The 20590-nt window shown below is 46.8% G+C and overlaps 1 protein-coding gene across 9 annotated transcripts in view; it reads right to left on the reverse strand.

Annotated features, from left to right (window-relative positions):
- Window positions 1-20590, reverse strand: part of CUTC (cutC copper transporter) — a 227070-nt gene that overhangs the window by 60057 nt on the left and 146423 nt on the right. For 5 of the 9 annotated variants that reach the window (XM_085606302.1, XM_085606308.1, XM_085606303.1 and 2 more), the window contains 3 exons: window positions 19932-19967; window positions 19329-19462; window positions 9029-9056 (listed from right to left, as the gene is read on the reverse strand). In XM_085606302.1, the coding sequence (XP_085462428.1) occupies window positions 9029-9056; window positions 19329-19462; window positions 19932-19967 (198 nt within the window). The remainder of the gene's footprint in view (window positions 1-9028; window positions 9057-19328; window positions 19463-19931; window positions 19968-20590) is intronic. The other 4 variants (XM_085606309.1, XM_085606310.1, XM_085606312.1 and 1 more) reach the window with 1 other exon arrangement.

Here is a 20590-nt window from a genome sequence, read left to right on the forward strand (position 1 = left end):
GCCTGGCCCTGGCATGCATGCATCTTTTATTTTGCAAATGTATGCAATGTGCAAAAGAAATTGGCAAGGATATAAAAAAATATAAAAGTACCACCCTGGCTTTGAAGTGCCTTCTTTTTTGGTGGCAGTGCTCATGTGATCAGGCTAAATACTGTCACTAAGTGCAAGACAGCCAATGGATGAAAAGGGATGACCAATTATCCCATGCTGTGGTAGATAGAACCGACATGTAAATGACACTTGAATAAACCAATGGAGGAAGAGTTCAGAGTAAAAGCCCCTTTTTGTAACTGTCAACGCTTCTGTTCCACCAAGAATGGTTGATCTGCATTGTCAGTAGGAGGCAAAGTGCATTCAAAGCTCTGTCATGAATAATTCCAAAATAGGCTCTCAAGTAGACATTTGAATATTAGATTTATTCATCAAATACAATTGTTGTTATAGCAGTAATGTAAGAATAAAAAATAGAACAAAACATCAAATTAATTGTATGCTCGTGGCACATAAATTGTCTAAGAAAACAGTAAATAAGCGAAATTAAAAAGGCATATTCAAGTATCCAAATCATTAATATGAAACACAGAAGGTTCTGCACTACAAGAACAAAGTGCACATGTGATGCATACCTGGAAAATAATCTAAAATAAGTGAAATGAGCAACCGACCTAAGCAAGTTAAAGTGAGCCTGCCACACGATAAATGAGCAAAACGTGCTCCAAACAGAAAATGTTCAAATGAGCCCAAAATGAACTGCTTACCTGCAAAAAGCAAAGTGAGCTACTTGCCAATAAAGTGGAGTGTTTTGAGAAATACGAGCAATTTATGTATTCAGACAAACTAATTGTGACATTTTAATACATAACATTCTTTCAATACAGGACGAGTAGAGATATTACACGAAAATTAAAAAAAAATCTTCTTCTTCCTCCTCCTTTCTGTCTGAACACTTGCATGATTAAAATACAATTATTCTACATTTTTCAGACCAACCGTCCATTATTTATGTAATCTTTCCACCAGAAATAAAATAATGACGTTTAAATGCACTGCATTAATTTCAGGTCTTGCCATTGTTCTTCCTACACATATCATGCTGAAAGGAAGCTTCACATAATATGACAATGGAAGAAATTACTTTAGCCAAAGAACATTACAGACTTTGCCCTTGAAAATGTTACATTTTGTTAGCTAAGGGGAGATACAACAGGCAAGGCTAATTCACAACACTTTTCTAATTAACAGCCGAGGTTCGCATAGCTAGGGCTCAGTACAAGAAGCATGGCAAAACTGGGACGACTCTAGCTGTGCGACTTAGTTGTGGTAGCAAGGTAATGCTATAACAGGTTGTTTTAGGAAATTATTACCCATGGGAGTGCACACTTTGCCTCGCAGGTTGAATACTCATTGAACCTGGGAGTGTGGGTGAATCACTTTACTAAATTATACGAAAATACACTTGATGAGCATGACTTCCCCCCACCACTCCTTGGTAGAATCTGTCTCGTTAGGCTCTTATTTCTCCAAGGCAGCTATTGTTGCAGTCAAAATGAGCAAGGGCCCTGGGCAGACAAAATACCAGGAAAAGTATTCCGACACAATTTATCTGTTTGGGTTCCGTATGTTAACATATTAAGAAATGCCAGGGGGGAGGAGCCAAGATGGCGACCGGGAAGGCAGCGTAGACTCCCGGCTCCGTGAACCTCCGCATCCCGCACGGATATCCTGCACGAGATCCTCAACCTGTGCTACGTGGTCGTGTTTCTGAAGGAGAGTGGCACCCGACTGTGTGACTCCGAGGTTTCTGGCTGCGGTATCGCCGGAGAAACTTTCATTTGAACTTTGCGGCCTGTGCGGCCCTGGAGCCGGGACCTCAAGTGGACGCTGTGGCCGGGTGGCAGTTCAACAACAGCGGCCTGTTGTGACTGGGCGGAGGCGGTCCACCGGAGCGGTGCCAAACTCGGCCTACATTTCGTCGTGGTCGTTTCTACTGTCAAGTGTAGTGGACCGAGTGCATGCCCGTGGGTGCAATTCTCAGATCCTCCGGTGGCTGCCCCTGCCTTTGATGGTGAGCTGCCCGGCCGCCGCCCGTATCCTGCCCTGATCATTGCGGGCCGCCCCCGGATTTTTACGGGAGCGGGTCCGTAGTGGGGACGACTGTTGCCCGTGACCACGCAACGGATAACTTTTCGCCTGCCCCCGGAACCCGGTCACCAGCGACGTGGCCATCGAGACGCTTGTCCCAGGGTCCCGGCCCCGGTGAGGGTCGGGCATACTTGGCGGCCATCTTGTTGCGATGAAGCCTACCATCCTGTCCGCTGGGTCGCAGCGGGCTTGTGAGAGTGCGACTTTTGGGAGTGTGGCGGCGCGATCGCAGAGAGCTGTGCCGGGGTACGGCGACCTCCTCGAGGCCCTTGGTGCTCTTCACTCCTCCTTGATTCATGGTGTCGGGGTCTTGGGGGGTAAGCTCGACGGTGTGGCGTCGGCGTTGGGGCAATGGCGGCCCGCCTGTCCGCACGTACACAGGGACTACCCACACTGCGCACAGGAGGACACTTTGGCGGCCACCCCTGAGGTTAGTGCACGGCTGGACACTCAGGCCAGTATGCTACAATGTGTTCGTCCAGCTGAGGGCCTGATCTGTCCTGGAGGCATTGGACCTGAGTGGGATGTGGTAGCCTCGTCCCGTACGTGCCCTCCTGCGACCCAGGGACAACTCCAGCAACTATTGTCTGCTTTGGCTGCTTCTGCCTTCCTGGACCTTGAGTGCAGTGCATATCCTGGGGCAGCACTGGGAAGCCTGTTTCTCCACGCTGCGGACTGTGTTGATGCTCAGAGACTTCCTCCCCACCTGTGTGCGTCGCTTCTCGGACGTTTTTGGACAATCCTCTACCTTGGAACGTCGGATATGGTGCTGGGTCGAGGGGTAGGCATGGGCAGAATTCCAAAGAGTGGTCAGGGATAAGGCTGATCCTTCAGGGGTGGTCATCTAGTGGACGGGCGGGCTCAGGGGTTGCGTGCTCTCCTGGCATAGCTAACAGCATAATAGGTGCATAATGCTCCCCATCTTTCTTTGAGAAGATCGCTTTTGTGCTGTTTATTGTTCACTTTGGGGGAAACTTACCGTGCGGGAGGGAGAAGCCGGGGGTATGTTTTGAAGGCCCTCCTCCAGTTTATTAATACTTTCTCTACCCCCCCCGTCTGGTGGGGTTCTTTTTCTACTTCTTTTTCCCTATTCTCCTATATTTCGGGTCTGGTTCCAGGGCGACAGGCACACTGCTGGGGGGGGGGGCCGTACTCATCTGCAGAGGTGCAGGGTGGGGGGTTGGGGGAGGGGATTCTTTCGTCTTTTATCTCTTTTTCTATGGCCTCCTTTTTCTTCTCTGATTCTTTTTGTTTTTCTTTTTCTGGGATCAGTGTGATACACCTCCTTTGCTATGACTCGTTGCCGCTCCATGTGTACCACAATTTCCGGGGTGCTCTCCGGGAGTTCTGGCGGGGGACTGCAGGCGCAACTGCTTATGATATTCTTCCTCATCCTGATGTTCTTGTGTTTGCGCCATTGACCTAATAGATTGCTGTAAATCGTTTACGTCTATTACTCTGCATACCTGTAATTGCTGTTTGAAAATTGTCTGGCACCTGATCCTTCTGCCTCGTTTCATTATAAAACGAAAACCTTTTTCTCCTGGTGCCCTACTTACGCTGTTCACAGTATTAGCATCACGATTCTGCTCCCCGATGTGCTGCCTGTGTTTACACTTGCCTGTTTTTGCTCTGATTGCTTAGCGGCCGGCCCCGGGGGGTTGTAGGCCCATACTTGTTCTCTATTGAACTGTCAATAAAGGTTTTCAAAAAAAAAAAAAAAAAAGAAATGCCATAGCTTCAGGAGCCCTAATTCCCTACAGATAATCCCCATCTACAAAAAGAGGCACAGTATGAACCCAGGCAACTATAGATCAATAAGCCTCTAACAGAAGGTCTATGCGAGACAGATACTAAATAAACGTAATGACTGGATCAAAGAGACAGACACTTACCCCCCTTCAGGCTGGCTTCAGATATAGAGTAAGCACCATAGACCTAAGTCATGAGGCTTCTCATAATTTGGAAGTACACCAAGTTGAATGATGGCCACTTGTATATAGCCTACGTAGATCTTTGGGCAGCCTTTGATCTCATCCCCAGGGGATTGCTGTGGGCAATGCTTACTACTATGGGGCTCCCTGAATGTCTCAGTCAACTAATAAGATTATTATCCCCAACTCCGATGGGGTCTCCAGGGGCAATTGACAGACTGCATTCCCATACGTAGAGTGGTGAGACAGGGGTGCGTGCTGGCACCTACTTTCTTTTCCCTCTACGTAAATAACATTATAGGAGCCCTTTCAGAACGTAATATAGATGCTCCCAAATTAGAAGGGGTGTGCTTTATTTGCAGACAACACTCTTCTAATCTCCCAGACTCCTATGGGTCTTCTGCAGCTACTGAAAAAATGTAATATTTTTTGAGTATCCAAGGGTTTGGAGATAATTGTTACAAAGGCAAAATTCATGGTAGTTAGGCCCCACAAATCTTTCAGAAAGGCGTTATCCTTGGACAAGGGGAAATTGCTGCGTGTCAAAAGCATAAGGTAGTCCTTCAGCACCAAGCCTCTGCTAGTTACAAAAATAGCAGATAACATCCACATAAGCCCTACTCCCGGCTGTGTATTTGTCCAAGTAGAAGGCTCATTCGACAGCTTTTTATGGAGCTGAAATCTGAGGCTATGAGAACACTGAATTACTCAACCCGAGCAAGAACAAGTTTGTTCGCTCACTTCTCCATCTCCCCAAGAGCACACCTCTCGTCCCCATGTTTCTAGATGTAGGCCTTAAAAGAGTGGAACACATTGCTCGGTAACGGCCTCCATTATATTAAGTGAGGATCTGGACCACACAGGAACTTGTGACACATAGTAATGCAGTAGATGAACTGTTGGTGATAGCTAAAAACATCACTTTTCGGTGGTTTAGGTATGCTCAATCTTGGTTGCTAAGGTTGAGCCTTGGTGATTTTGGTCGGGTCCGAGATCTTGAAATCCTTCTTTGAAAAAGTAACTGAAATCCCTATACTGGGGTTTCATCCTAGCTAATCTCCATTGAAGCCCACTTTAGGGAGATTGTCTGCCCTGTTCTTGAGCATTAAGGACAGCCCTTACTACCACGCTTTCCTGGATATTCCCCAACCACAGGTGGCTAAATCCCTGTATCTAAAGTTTCGATACAGCGCACTTGAAATAGGGTCTTTTACATCTTTGTGGAATGCACATAGGTCTACTGACACTACTGACATCAGTCCACTGTGCTGCCCACTCTCCCAAAAAAAAACCATAAGCTATATGTTGTTCTTTTGCCCTGTCTACACCAAGCTAAGAAGGAAATGGATTGACCACTGTGTAAACGACTAGGCTTCAGTGGACACCATGAAGCGTTAAGGGCACTGATGGCAGACAGATCAATTTCTATTGTGTACACTGTGATTAAATATCTGTTTGCAGTAGGGCTGTTGAGGAAAGGAAAATACCTAAAGTTTTAGAACTGTGGCATTCCCTTGCTTGGTTACTGCGTTAGATCCTAAATAAGGAGTTGTTTTACACTGAGCACAATGGTTTTGCTCTGTGGCTAGTATAAAAAAAACACATTGCCTGACTTTGTGCAACTTAGTTATCGTACCTTGCTTGCATCTTTTTCTCTCTTTTAACAAATGTAATAACTTTTAATATGTCTGAACAATACCAATTGCACAAGCACTTTACTTTGTATAATACGGAGTCTTAAAGTTACTACAGTTACATTTACGAGTTAGCCTCTGCTACTTAGCATATTATGAGCTATCATGCTTGTCTTTATTAATATCTTACATTGATGTTAGTTTAAAAAAAAATATCTTTTTATTTAACGATAAAGGTAATGTATTAAGATTGTATGTTTCTAAGGAATGAAATTCCTGGAATAACGATTTATGATTGACTGACTGAGTAAACAACTAAATGAGTTTTTTATGTGACTAGCCGCTGCCCTGGAGTAATCTCTGTGCTCTAAAGAATATAGTCAACATATTGTTTGTTTTTTCCCCGCAACCAGCTTACCCTCGAAGTAAATCATATCTCCTTCTTAAGATCCTCAACATCAGGCACCCAAGAAAAATAAAGTGATCCATTTAAAATGTGTAGACAAAACGGCCCTTGCCAACTGGTGTGATTTTGGCTCCGTTCCTATTTTCATCAACAACACAAATATAAACAAGCATTGGCATAGCCAATAGGTCTCGCCTTTGGGACCTTATAAGTGTTTAGCCATGCAACAGTTGCATAACTAAATACTTATAAGGTCCCAAAAGCGAGACCTATTGGCTATGCCAAGCGGCCGCGAAAGTGATCGCGATCAAACATCAAAGCGGCCGTGAAAGAGAAAGTAATCGCGGTAAAGCACGGCGCGCGCGCCCGCGCACATGCACTGTAGCTCTAGCCAGGCCTGGTAGCACTTTTTTTTTTTTGTGTGCATATTTTATATAGCGCGAACTAGACCCAAAGGTATTGGAGCGCTTTACATGAGCACCGTATTTACATTACATATTCAGGCACGGGGAGATTAAGTGATTTGCCCAGAATCACAGGATGTGGACGCTACCTGGAGGCTCGAACCCTGGTTTCCTGCACCAGAGGCGGCAGCGCAGCCGACGGACCACATCCTCTCCCTTTTTGGAGCCCTCTCAATAAGTCTCGCCAGACCAGCGCATGCACTGGGTCAGGCGAGACCTAAAAAGGGCTGTGGTACAGGCTAAAATTAATTTATTAATACCCAAAGAAGGTTTGCTTTCCATTTGCACAAATGTCATTTGCTAATGGAGTCTCTAAGTCTAACCTACGTTCTGATAACGTTATGCTTCTCTTAAGAATTAGGCAACAATTCTACCAACACTCTTCCTGATAAGACTACTACTACTATCTATACTGCTCTTCCTCCATCTGATAATAATCAAGGTTCAAGCTTGGGTCGGTCATTTCATCCTTCCATCTTACTGATGGTTCTTTCTGTAGTAACTCTCCACTCACTCAGCATTCAGAAGAGTTCAGTTTTGCTGCATCTTGTCCACTTGTGGTTCTTGTGTATCTTCATTTGACCCTAGGGACATGCAGCACAGCGGCATAACTGCGCTTTACAAGATCAAGCAGGACACGCGGCCCAGCAGGTAAGTTTGGTACTCTTCTGAAATCGCACAGACACAGTGGCAGAAATGGTATTGTCTGTGGCAAGAAGTATTCCCTAAATCATTTCAATCATTAATGTTCTATGAAATGAAGACAAATCATTTACAAAAAGTATAAACTAGCATTCACACCACACAAGGAGGAAAGGGGGGTGATAGGTTCATAAACCTGGATTGCTACATGAGACAGTATATGTGTGACAGCTCAGAGTTAGCATTCTTTGACCCAACTAGACTGGAAGATTGTGTAAGGACCCCACAGACTTCTGGGGACTAACAGCCTGAGAACACTCAAGCGAAATGGTACATGGTGAAATAAATCGACTACCCTTCTTAACCAGAGTGTGCTCTATTCTTGGTATGAAAAGCATTCAACTTGACAAAAATTAGCTCCAGAACTCCTTTCAGAGTCAGCCTGCTGTTGGTGAAAGAATGTTTATTTTATCAGCCTTATCAAATATAAAATAAACTTGAAAACTTTTCTGTGCTTGGCATTTGGCTGAGCCCAAAGCACACTACTATAAAGTACTAGTGCTGTAGAAAGGTACAGTGACGTTAATGTGCGTGCTCTTTTGCCCAGTAATGCCTGAAGTCTCCTTGTCTACTAACCACGGGATTACAGGAGGTGTACAATTTGTTCAGTGGACGCACACCATCCCTAGGCTAGAGCACATGACAAACGCCACTTTGGCTTGCTAAATGCCAAGAGCTTTGCATTCCAAGCGCAATTGAACTTGTACCCCCTACATGATAGCAATATGGACAAACTGCATTTCCTTGTCATGGTATCAACTGAGCAGAACATTAAAAGTATTGAAGTGAGCAAGAGGAAACACTGGGAACTGGAGACCACCTGCTCATGACTCTGTGGGACACCATGCGGGTATACAGGTGCACGGATTGAAATACGAATGATCCCATTAAGATGCCAACATCCGTGTAGGATGATGCACGGCCTTAAGTAGCACAGCATTCAAGATGGCTCCCCTTAAGGAGGGACACCCGCTGCTTCTTTATAACTAAAGGCTATGCCAACTATGTACAGGTATTGTTGTAGAAACAAAAAATAAGCGTTCATAAAAGTAAATCTTTTGAAAAAAGAGATATTACATTAGGTATACATATAAAACTTGGAACAAATTTGGATATATCGCAGTACATTTTCTATAATATTGTTCATAATCAAGTCAAGTTGAAAATGACACTAGAGGATAGAATGCAAAAAAGAACACGTTGCAAAAATGGGGATATGTCATAAATAATGACACTGGTGCCAGACCTTAGAATATGAGGCACGTTTCACTAGTGAATTCTTTAACGGGAGCAGTGTCAGCGAACAGTGCAATCCATTCCTTCAGACTAGCCAGGAAAGGATATTAATTTTATGATACGTGGACTGACCGACCTCCATCTCTGAAGTAGTGCAGTTAGTTTTTTCCACCTCAACGTCCCCTTTGAGGGGACAAATCACCTTGTAATGGTCATTTAGGCTCAATTTGTTCCTTTCTTTTGCAGCTAAATGGAATGGGTCTCAGCGTTTGACACCTACTACCCCACTTCAAAATCAAGTGGATCACAGCTATGAGACAAACCCAGTGAACTGAACCCTCTGCCACCACTCTATTAAAAGCAATGAAGCTGTAACCTAATGAGATCATGGTACAAAAGAAAAAACAATGACGTTATGAGCTTTTGTAAAGTGGTAATATGGGAAACTCATGAGCTGACAAAGCTGCAAGAACAAGAAGGTTTGTATAGGTAAGAGTAAAGTAGTATTACCTGGCATCACAATGATTCTTCCTTTAGCCTAGAAAACAAAAGTAATTGTTTAACCAATGTCAGAGCATTTCTGGAACATAGGGCACATGCTTCCAATTCACAATAAAGAGGTAGTTTAACAGGTATTTTGCAATGACCGCACAAACATGGACATGTCTGAACATCAGCAGCTAACGTGCAAAGAGAGATATCCTTGAGAAATGCATTCTCCAGGCAGAATCCAGTAAGATACAAAATGCGGGAATGTAGGAACATCAGTTGCTATGCAAGATGAAGTAAGGGAAGGAAATACACCCCTTGCGGAGTTGTAGCTAGAATTGCTGAACAATCCTGGTATCAGTCCCTTTGAGTATTTTCAGAAAAAAACAACCATTGGCAAAGCCATTATGTTTTGCATGGACTTTGTCGTTTGACTTAGTTGCTTGTTTTGTCATGGTTATTGTATAAATGTATTACTGGAGGAGTTAGGGGGCACACTGCCAACATAAAAAACAGTGTGCACCACTTTTCTTAGAATTTATTCACGCTGCCTATTAAAGCACTCATGAAAGTTACATATGTTGTGATTCGCTTCCACTGCAAGCCTGCTATTTATATAAACCAAACAAATGACCATGCAATTTCTCATTTAAACCTACTATCAAAGGCTTGTGCATTTTTAAAAAGTGTTGCGATCCCTTGGAAATATGAATGTATCCTGCTCTAAGTTTGCAAGCACGACTCTTAGCTTTAAAGGAAAATATATTATTAAACATGGGCGGCAGCACTGAAGGTGTTCCTCATATACTTAACACATACAGTAGAGGCAACAGCCACAGAACCACCCAGGCACAGAAAGCACCTACAGCACCAGCCGCTGCCCCACCAACATCCCTTGTACACAGAATAGGTACAAACAATGCTTCCATGCAAATGACCTTTACACACAACCAGACACACACACAAACAAGACAGACACAATAGGTCCAGCAGAGGCAGCTGGCAGGCAAACTTGAGTTATCCATAAGTACAGCACAGGTCAGACACACACACACACACACACACATACGTATACACACAGACACAATAGGTCCAGCAGAGACAGCTGCCAGGCAAACTTCACTAACATCATCATTCTGTTAGAGGTTTTGTGTCACTCCAGACTGGAGCCCACCAACTTCATCCCCCATGAAGCAAAAATATGGCTGCACTTGAAGCATGGCTGAAGTACCGAACATCACTTAGCTGACTTTCTGCTAGTCCTGGTTTCTCAGCCGACAACATTCAGCACATTAGGATTAAAGACCGCATGCTCAGTTAACCAGAAACCTCATGGCAGTCTCTGAGCATTTAAGGCTGCACCTAGCATGTTAGTGAATCGAAGTAACTTAGCCTTTGTGGCTACGGTGCTTAATTTGTGCTACTTTTTGCTGGTCCTCGGCTATCATACGTTTTTCTTTGCTCAGGAACTAATTTTATGACAGCATTCAGTCCATCTCAATGTAGAGCTGTCAATTTTGATGTTCTTCTGTCTCTGTGTTCAATCTGGAGTGGTCATGGGTGTGAGGCAGGGCGAATAACAGAAATCTAATTCCACTTACCCCAAAAAATATCTTGGAGGATCTTGCCCTGTCCCTCTGGAAGATAAAGGAGGTTTGCACTTCCAGTAGGCACTACGTGATGACCAGGTCATGTCCTAAGTCTAGCCCAAAGAAGCTGTTCATCCCATCAACAAGAGGAAAAATACAATCCCTCTGATAAACGACTAGTCTTACAAAGAGCCCTCTTTAGAATAGGTACATCTAAATGTTATCCCGAGATAAAAAAAAAAAGTAATTTTTCCTCTTTTCAGGATTAATATGGAATACATACATTTTAAAAGTTACAGAAGTATTGTCGTCTGTTTATGTAGATTTTTTCATGCCATTTCACTAAATTCAAATCCCTACAAAAGATAAAAATCTTTGAATACTTAATATATGTTGCAAACCCTTGCATTATAATAATTTCCATTTCTCAATAATAAGAGGAAATAAATAGTTTCAGAACACTCGAATGTTGGGCCCGCCACTGAAGACAATTGGTGAGGCTCAGGTCCACTAAGGGATATTAGTGGCCTTCTGTTTCAACAAAACCAATCTTTATGTTTAAGTTTCTCCCTGTTTTAGAACAGTCTACCCTCAGTGGGTGGAATGCATGACCGTCCTTATGCATTGGGCTATATTGATTTTTAAAGCCCTTCCCCAGGTTTAGGATCTTCAACACCTGGAATAGCAATCGAAAGCAAGCTACAAGGCTATATAATATGTTATGGACACATATTTGTAAGCTCACAGCTTCATAGGTGAAACGGGTCTTACAAATTTACATGGGCAATAAAGAAATGTACAAAAAAGCATGCAGGATCATTGGTGAGGCAATACCAACACATTCTGCTTAGCAAAGCTCCATGGCCACTCATCACAGCCTCAGTGCACTCTGTCTGTGTTCAGCAGTAACTCCAAGCTTTGATTTTAATGTTTGGGAGTGCAGACTGCAGAAGAAGTGTTATCACTTGGGCTGGAAATTGCAGGAATATTCAGAGATTATGAGGTAACGCACAGAGGCTGCTACGAGTTACTGTAGAGTCCTAAACACTGGAAGAGACTTGGCGGACTAGACATGGAAGAGTACTCTGTAAGCAGTATAAAAAATCCAAGTGCATCAGCTAGTGGCCTGGCCTTCTAAGACTAAAGAAATATTGCTTGTACTCCTGTTACTGCACAGTCAAATCTTAAAACATGGGTGATACCGAAAAATAAAAGTCTGGTTAGACTTTCATTGTTGCCTTCCATGGCGTGAGAAACAACATCACTGGTCTGTGGAGGGAGGTGTTGGATCACACAAAAACCCTCAAATAAAATAAAACTGTCAGACCGTTTTAAATATGAAATTAATAACATATATTTCCCTCTCCATTCACTGCTAGATGCAAGGTCATTCTGTAAGCAGTATCCAAAAACTCACAGTGCATTACCCTTTCCCCTCGCCCAAACATAGCTATCGCTTAGGGCGATGCATTCTTGCTCTCTTGTCTTGAGACACCTTTACAACGTACTGACTTCAACACAGCAGTCTATACCAAAACACACGAGAACACCTTTTGCATTTCTTTTCAAATCATCTACAGATAGGCTGAAAAGCATCGGACAGCAGGAAATAAGGAGGATTGGGATGTAGGAAACAGTTTACTACTAGGATGTCCTCCTAAAGTACTTAAATTAACTACTAGTTCCTGCCGAGGCCACTTGGAGGTTGTGCTCTAGTGTGGACAAACTTCATTGTTTTGGGGGCAAATACCTCAATCTGCTCACTGAATGGCAGGCATAAGAATAACACACAAGCAAGAAAAGGGATTACAAATGTGTACCTGCTTCCACATGCTATGAAAGATCTTCACATAGGTGCCTCAGAACACCAGACGGACCGTCACGCAAGCACTCATCACCAGCTGGCTGACTATAGCAATAGTCTCTACGCCGGAATTTCCAAACAGCTCCTACACAGACTCCAAACCATCCAGAACACCGTTGCAAGACTTATACTCAACCTGCCACGTGGCGCCCACATCACAAGAAGCTTCACTGGCTCTCCATTTAGAAGCACAGCCAAAGAAAAAAATTTCAGACATAAATCAAAAGCCCTACACAACACAGGACCAGAATACCTGAACAGCTGCACACACTTTCACGCCCCCCCTACACATCTACGCTCTGTCTTACTCTCACTCGCTCACATTCCCCACAAGCAAAACTGGAGGTCGCTTTTTCTCCTACATCGCACCCAAGACATGGAATAACCTCCCTCAACACATCAGAGCATCCTCCTCACTTCTTTTTTTTTTTTTTTTTTGTTTTTTAAAAACCTTTATTTCTTCAAGAGTCTGGACACAGCTATTCAGCCGACAACCCGGAGGTTCGGCAGCTTCGACAGAGAAGGACAAAGAAGCGTCCACATTGCATTAAAGGAGCAGTGAAAAGATTCCATTTTTAAGTAAACACAAACACACAACAAACCCCAGCAAGGCAAAAACACTGAATGCCCATGGTGAAAGCCCCCCAGGGGAGGCCGGACCCCAATCATCTCACAGTCACAGTACTATGATAAGAGAAAGAAGGGGGACAGCAGAGGCCCAAGCAGTCAATTAATCATCACATCTTATATACTGAGCTGGAAAGAATGTCAAGAAGAAAGCTGTTCCTCGGGGGGATCCAAATCAGGGGCAAGACATATTCCCCCCCTGTATTGATTCCACCGCCCCCAGATGGCGTGCCACTTCCGAGGGCGGCCTCTAGCGCAATATACTGTCTTCTCCCTGAGCATACTCCAATCCATATTTTCTTTCCACGCGGTCAATGTGGGGGGCCCCGCGGAGCCCCACAATCGCGCGATATCTCTCTTAGCGACCATGTTACCCAGAGTCACCCATTGGGTCTGTGCCGCATCGTGATCAGTGGGCCCCCAGACATTCAGGAGACAACACCGCGCTTCCGGCTGCATAGCAATGCCCGTCACCTCCCCCATCACTGCATGGACTCTCCTCCAGAATTCCGCGATGACACCACATTCCCAGATGATATGCAGGAAAGTACCCACCATACCGCATCCCCTCCTACATAGGCCTTCCTCAGAGAATCCCATATGAACCAGCCTTGGCCCCGTCACATACACTCGATGCAGTATTTTGAGCTGCACCAGCCTCAGACGCGACGGGATCGCAACCTCCTTGGGAGAGGAAACAGCAGACTGCCAATCCTCATCATCCAACTCGAGTCCATCCCTAGTCCACTGGTCCCGCAGCCCCAGAAGCGTATCCGCCCGGACGTTTATCAATTTCTTGTAGATGAGCGAGATCGTGCTCTCAGGCATATGGCCATCAAGGATCCGGTCCTCCAAAGGAGAAGACTCAGGCACCTTCTCACCCTCCACGAGGACTGACCGGAGGGCATGACGCACCTGAACATAGCGGAAAAACTCGGAAGCCCCCAGCTCATACTCCTTCTGCAACTCTTCAAAGGACTTCACCCTCCCCTTAATCAGCACATCCCCGACCCTGGAGATGCCGATCAGGTCCCATTTGTCAAAACCTTTTGTATGCCAAAGCCTACCCAATCTTTCAGATTCAAACAGCGGGGTAGCGAGGGTGAGCCTATCCTTCCAGCCCAGCGAGTCAGTTGCCATCTTCCACACACGCACCGCCACCCCAGTAGGCCCCGTGAGGGACGAGTCCAGAGACCGCGAGTACAACGCCCTGTGATAGTTACCACCCCGCAGCAACCACCTATCCATGGCATAACCAGGGCTGAGGGCAGGGCCATAGAGACCATGATTAATCGCGCTCAGCTGGGTGGCCCAATAGTAGCGTCGGATGTCTGGAAGCGCAATACCCCCATCATACCATGGAAGCGTCAACTTAGCAATTGCTATTCGAGGCCGCCCGTCCCACAACAACGTTTGTTGGAGGCTTTCGATCTCCCGAAAGTATTTGGCCGGTACCCAATCTAAAGTATTCTGCAATGCGTAGAGGAACCGGGGAAGAGACATCATTTTGAACAAGGCAGCGCGCCCAACGAGGGAGAGCGGCAGCCTCCGCCAGCCCTCTACATCCCGCCGCAGGCACGCTAGGGGGGGGAGCAGGTTCCTCTCATACCGCAAAGCGGAGTCCGTGGAGATAAAGATCCCCAGGTACACGAAGCCCTGCTGAGCGATCTGGATTGAACAAGTTCGCGGGATCGGTGGAACCTCGCCACTCAGAACATATAAATACGATTTACTCCAGTTGATGACGAGACCCGAATTCCTACCGAAAGATGTAAGAACGTCACAGACCACTATCAGTGATTTATTGGGCGAGGCAAGATACAACAGGATGTCATCAGCATATAGCGAAATGCGGTCCTCGTGTTCGGGCGACCATCTAAGTCCCCGTATATCCGGGTTCCAGCGTATCCACGCCGCCAGTGGCTCAAGGGCGAGGGCGAACAACAATGGCGACAGGGGGCAACCTTGCCGAGTGCCCCTCCCAAGCTGAAACGGAGTCGACGCCCGGCCATTTACCACCACACTCGCAAGGGGTCCCTCATACAGCAACCTCACCCAGCTCACAAAGCCATGGCCAAAGCCGAACTTGGCCAGCACCGCCCACAAATATGCCCATTCCACCGTATCAAAGGCCATCGTGGCATCGAGAGACGCCACAACGGCTGGTTCACGCAGCGTGCCCGCCCTGGCGATTACGCCATAAAGGCGCCGAAGGTTTAACGCGGTGTTACGATGCGGAATAAAACCGGATTGATCCGGGTGGATCAAGTCTCCAAGTACCCTGATCAATCGGGCCGCCAGGACTTTAGCCAGAATCTTCGGCTCGGCGTTAAGAAGTGAGATAGGCCTATAGGAGGCACACTTATCTCGGGGTTTACCATCTTTGTGTATGACAACAATCGTCGCGAGTCGCTGATCCAACGGGAGTGTCCCACTCCCCCGCGCCTCCACGAACATGGCGCGCAGGTGAGGGGCAACCATATCCGGAAACAGCTTATACAGGTCAATTGGCAAGCCATTCGGCCCGAGGCCTTGCCAGAGTTCAGCGCGCGGATAGCTCCCGCCACCTCATCGACCGTTATGTCTCCATCCAAATCGTCCCTATCTACGTCGGAAAGACAGGGCAAAGCGATATCACGCAAGAGGTCACGCGAGTCCTCGGGCGGCCTATCCGACACTGAGGCATAAACCATACGGAAATAGTCCGTGAAGCACTGCACAATCCTCTCAGGTTCCACAATCACCTCTCCCCCCTCTCCCGTCAACTCCGGCACTACTCTATTAACCCGTTCTTTTTTGTCCAGCCAAGCTAGGAGTTTCCCGGCCTTGTCACCAACATCATACAAGCGGCCCTGCTGTTCCCTACTGAGGGTCTTAGCGACATTCGTCACCAGGTCCTTATACTCGGCTTGCTTCAAGCTCAGCTCATGCAGTGAGGCCTCTGTAACCCCCTCCTCTAGCGCTCCCTCCAAAGCCACAATCTCCTCCTCAACCTGCATAACCTCGCCATCTCTCCGCCGCTTGGCCGCCACTACAAGGGAGAGGGCCTCCCCGCGCAGCACGGTCTTGAATGCTTCCCACAGCGACACTGCCGAGTCCACAGATCCCTGATTATCCTTGAAATTTTTTTTAACTGTCTTCACCAGTGCGCTGCGCATCTTGGGGTCTCGGAAGTACCAAGGGTTAATAGGAGCCACTCTTCCCCCTCCCTCACGGCCAACATCCAGCCTGACCCACACTGGCGAATGGTCCGATATACCACGCGCCATGTGCCTGGCCTCGGACACCATTGAGGCGTGCGCAGCCAGAGTGAGCAGGTAATCAATCCTAGAGAGGCTACCATGCGCTCCGGAGTGGAAGGTGTATTGGCTCTGTGTGGGGTGCCGGAGCCTCCAGCAGTCTATCAGGCCAAGTGTGTCAAGAAAGTCTGGAAGCCACTTCTGAGCCCCCCCTGTGTCTCTGGGCGGGTATCTATCCAGCAGCCCAGAGCCGACAGCATTGAAGTCACCCCCCACCACAAGCATACCCCCCGGGAGATCCAGCAAGGCCCTACCCAGATCTGTAAACGTGGAGGCCTGCAGGGTCGGCGGGACATAAACCAAAACTAAAACCAAAGTTCTTCCTTCCCACCGCCCCGCCACCGCCACAAACCTCCCCCTATCGTCAACAATGGTGGAGTCCACCTCAAATGGTAGCGAGGCTCTGACTAGGATGCCCACACCCCTGGACCCAGAGGAAAATCCAGAATGTGCTATGAATTTATAACCCTTCCTATTAAGAGCATAGCACGTGTTACCTATAAGGTGCGTCTCCTGCAGTAGGGCGACATCCGGTAATGACCGTTTCAAGAATTGCAAAACAATCCCGCGCTTAATGCGATCCCCCAAACCATTAACATTCCAGCTAATAACACTTAAACCCCTACCCCCCATCCCCAAACGTAAGGAGGCCCACCCCACACCCGAAGAGCCACCATGGAACAGCCCTGAAAATAATCAATACGCCTTGCAGAAACAAACCCCCCAACAACGAACCCAAAATCCCAACTATCCCCCCCACCCTGCACCCCTGCTGCAGCTTACAAAGCCCCCCCAACTTGCAGTGTGCCTGTCGCCCTACCGAACCCCAAATCTACAAAAAGTACCCTAAGGGAGGAAAGAGCTCCCCTCGTCCTCCCACAACCCTCCGTATTTACTGCATGCTGTTCAAGTCATTAACTAGAGTCAAATCGAGTCAGTCCGGTTCCGAAGACATCAACCTTGTTCATCCCGGCCACTGTCCCCGTCTGCGGCAGTGTCCTCTCCCGTCCGTCGTCGGGGCAGAGCGTCCAGCCATTCATCGGCCATGACAGGCGACTCAAAAAAGAATGTTCGGTCTTCGTACACCACACGTAGTCTGGCAGGGAAGAGCATGGCATATTTCAGTTCCCTCTCTCGAAGCCGCCTCTTCACCCCCAGGAAGCCCTGCCTCTGCCTCTGCACCTGCTGGGTGAAGTCAGGATAGAAATTCACCGAAGCGTTCTGGAAGGGGACCGGGCCCATCACCCTCGATGCTTGCAGGATAGCGTCCCGATCTCGAAAATGGAAGAGCCGGGCGACAATCGGCCTCGGTGGGGCTCCCACCTTGGGCCTACCACCCGGCACTCTATGGGCCCTCTCAACTGCGAAAAACTTTCCAAGACCCTTAGGCTGCAGATGGTTAAGCACCAAGTCCTCCACTAGCAGGTCTACAGAAGTCTCGTCCGAGGACTCCGGGACCCCGATAACGCGCACGTTGTTGCGCCTGGCCCGGCTCTCAAAGTCCTCCAGCCGACGGGCGGCGAGATCACTCTCGGTCCGCAACTTACGGACCTCGGTCTGTAGTTCCGAGACATCATCAGCGAGGCCCGTGGTCTTGAGGTCCAGGGTTTTAACTCGTTCGTTCGTTTTGTCCAAATCCGCACGGATCAGATTAACGTCCACCAAGATGGCATCCACTTTGTGCGCCAGGGCATCAAACTGTCTCCCAATCGAGGTCTGCAGTCCTTCGAGCGCGCCCATGACATCCTGGAGCGAGAGCTCCGGGGCCAAGGGTGAGGCAGCCTTCTGTGCATCCGGCGACTGGCTCGGTCCACCCGGTGACCCCTTCTGCTGGGCGTAGCGGTCCATATTATTGGCCTGAGTATAGGCTCCCCGCCTGGTGGCCTTAGGCTTCGGCCGATCCACCTCTGCTTTGCCCGACATGGTTGGCTCAAGCAGGTCGGTTCAAACAGGACGACCCTCTCTCAGCGAAAGGAGGCAGGAGTGCGCAGTCATGCGATGGGCCACCAGAGTAGCGTGCAGAGCGTCCAAATAATAATAAGGCAGCCGAGAGCACTCCCTGGGCAGGGCCAACAAAGGGCGAGAAAGTGAAAGTGAAAGGATGTAGATCTCCGTCCGGTAGTTCACACCTCGCCTGGCCGCTGTTGTTCAATTAGAGGTCGGGCATCCTGCCAACTCTAGCCCCTGGCATCCTTCGGAGATAGGCCTCAATCTTCCGCCATGCATAACTCCGGTTCCCGGTGGGCGATCCGACCGCGGGTAGCATCAATCGCCTCCCTGACTAGTCATCTGCACGATGCCATGCATGCAAACAGGATTAGAGACAGGATAGTCGACGGAGGGCACGAGGGTCTCGGGAGCTCAAAGCTCACGCAGCCATCTTGGTCAAGCGCTAGGCTCCTCCCTTATCCTCCTCACTTCTTGAGTTCCGCAAGAATCTGAATACCTGGCTCTTTGAATAAGCACTTGGGGGACCACACCTTCCCAAGCGCCTGGATATCCTCTTGTGTGCTATACAAGTATCACTGGGCACTATGTACCATTTATAAAGAGGAGATGGCTTGCGTCTCATAATGTATGCGGCACAAATTTCTAGTTACACCATGGAAAGACCAAGACTATTGGTTTTATCAGTGCATTAGTGTGTATGCTTGCTATCGGTAGGTTTCTCCTGCCTGATGAGCGCGAGGGATTCAACTAATTGCTCACTTACTTGTCCTAACTGTAACCAATGAGCGCTTGTAACTGAATGTCTATATGCTGTCATATATTAATCTTCCACCTCAGCTATAAGGCACAGTGGCATGACCAATATGATGCACGGGCCTGCCTGCACCTCATTTCTGTAGTAATGAAAGTAATTGCTTTAGGGAATATTTGTTTCACTTGAACTCTGGAATGAATGTATGTAGACAGTATGAAGTATGAGGCAGTGGGTTCACCTGTTCAACAAGGCGTTTAATTACTGGAAGGCCTTCCAGCGCAGAACTGTCACAACCGCTTGTCAGGACACGCTCAAAACCCAAGGATATCAGGGTCTCCAACGCTACCATGGGGTCATGGACCATGTCAAAGGCTGCAAAAGAAAATGTACATTTCAGAGGGTAATCAAGGGAACAGTAAACAAGCAAACAGGCTCATAACTGTGCGACAGATAAATAAAAACAACGAAGAGGTAGGTCCATCCCACTGCTGCAGAATCTCATGTTCGCACTCAGCTGTCACTCATACCCCAATATTGTTCACTAAATGCTGACATGCTCAATTGCTTTAACCCAAAACACACAATTCGTCTGAGAACTTACATGAAAATACGAACATTCAAGTTGAACTTATTTTCTCTTGACCTTCCAAGGTGTAAAACTGAAGGCGCTATATTAGAATCGGTGTCATCTTTCATGGACTCTAATAATCACCCAAGGGCTGACTAGAATAGCTGAACACAGTAAATCACCTCCCCCAAAAAATTCCTCTATCATTGACAATTGAACGTAGAAAGATATTGACACTGAACTGCAGGGATTTTATCAAGTTATAAAACTCACCTCGATGGAAAGTGACAGGCAGAGGGCGGGATGCTGCTAGAGATGATGAAATATAAAGAAAGAAGAAAATCAGCTTTTAGCGAGAGCAAACATTATTGAATGGCTAGTCAAACTCCAGCTAACATAACATTCATTTTGTGGATAACTATTCCAATATCAGAAGTTCCTCAGACGGGTTAACCTTTTTTTTTTTTTTTTTAAACAATCTTTATCTTTTTTCAACTATAAAGTAAAAGGCAACATAAACAGCATACAGTACCGTGGCATTACACGTCGTGTGTAGCTGAGAGAAAAAGAAATGTGCTTACTGCACAAGTGAGTACCATTTAGAAATTCGCCACCTCAGACGGGTTAACTTTACATTGCATTGCAGGCGAGGGTTCGGGAACCTCTAAATTCTTACAACCCAAAATTACACCTCACTAACACATGCATGCATGTGTGGATGGGTCGGTAACAGTGCTAAGCCTCAATTTTATGAGGCACGCAATACATAACAAAAATACAGCAAATTTAGTAAGGGCAGACTCAATAAGTGAGTTCTAGAGTGTAATGAAAAATTTAAAGAGATATATTACAAAAAAATCTAAAAGGTACATGAAGACTCTTAGCAATAAGGCATTAGAGAATAGTAAGTAAATTCAAACAATGATCATAAG

This window comes from Triturus cristatus, chromosome 1_2, assembly GCF_964204655.1.
Source record: "Triturus cristatus chromosome 1_2, aTriCri1.1, whole genome shotgun sequence".
Lineage (NCBI taxonomy): Eukaryota > Metazoa > Chordata > Amphibia > Caudata > Salamandridae > Triturus > Triturus cristatus.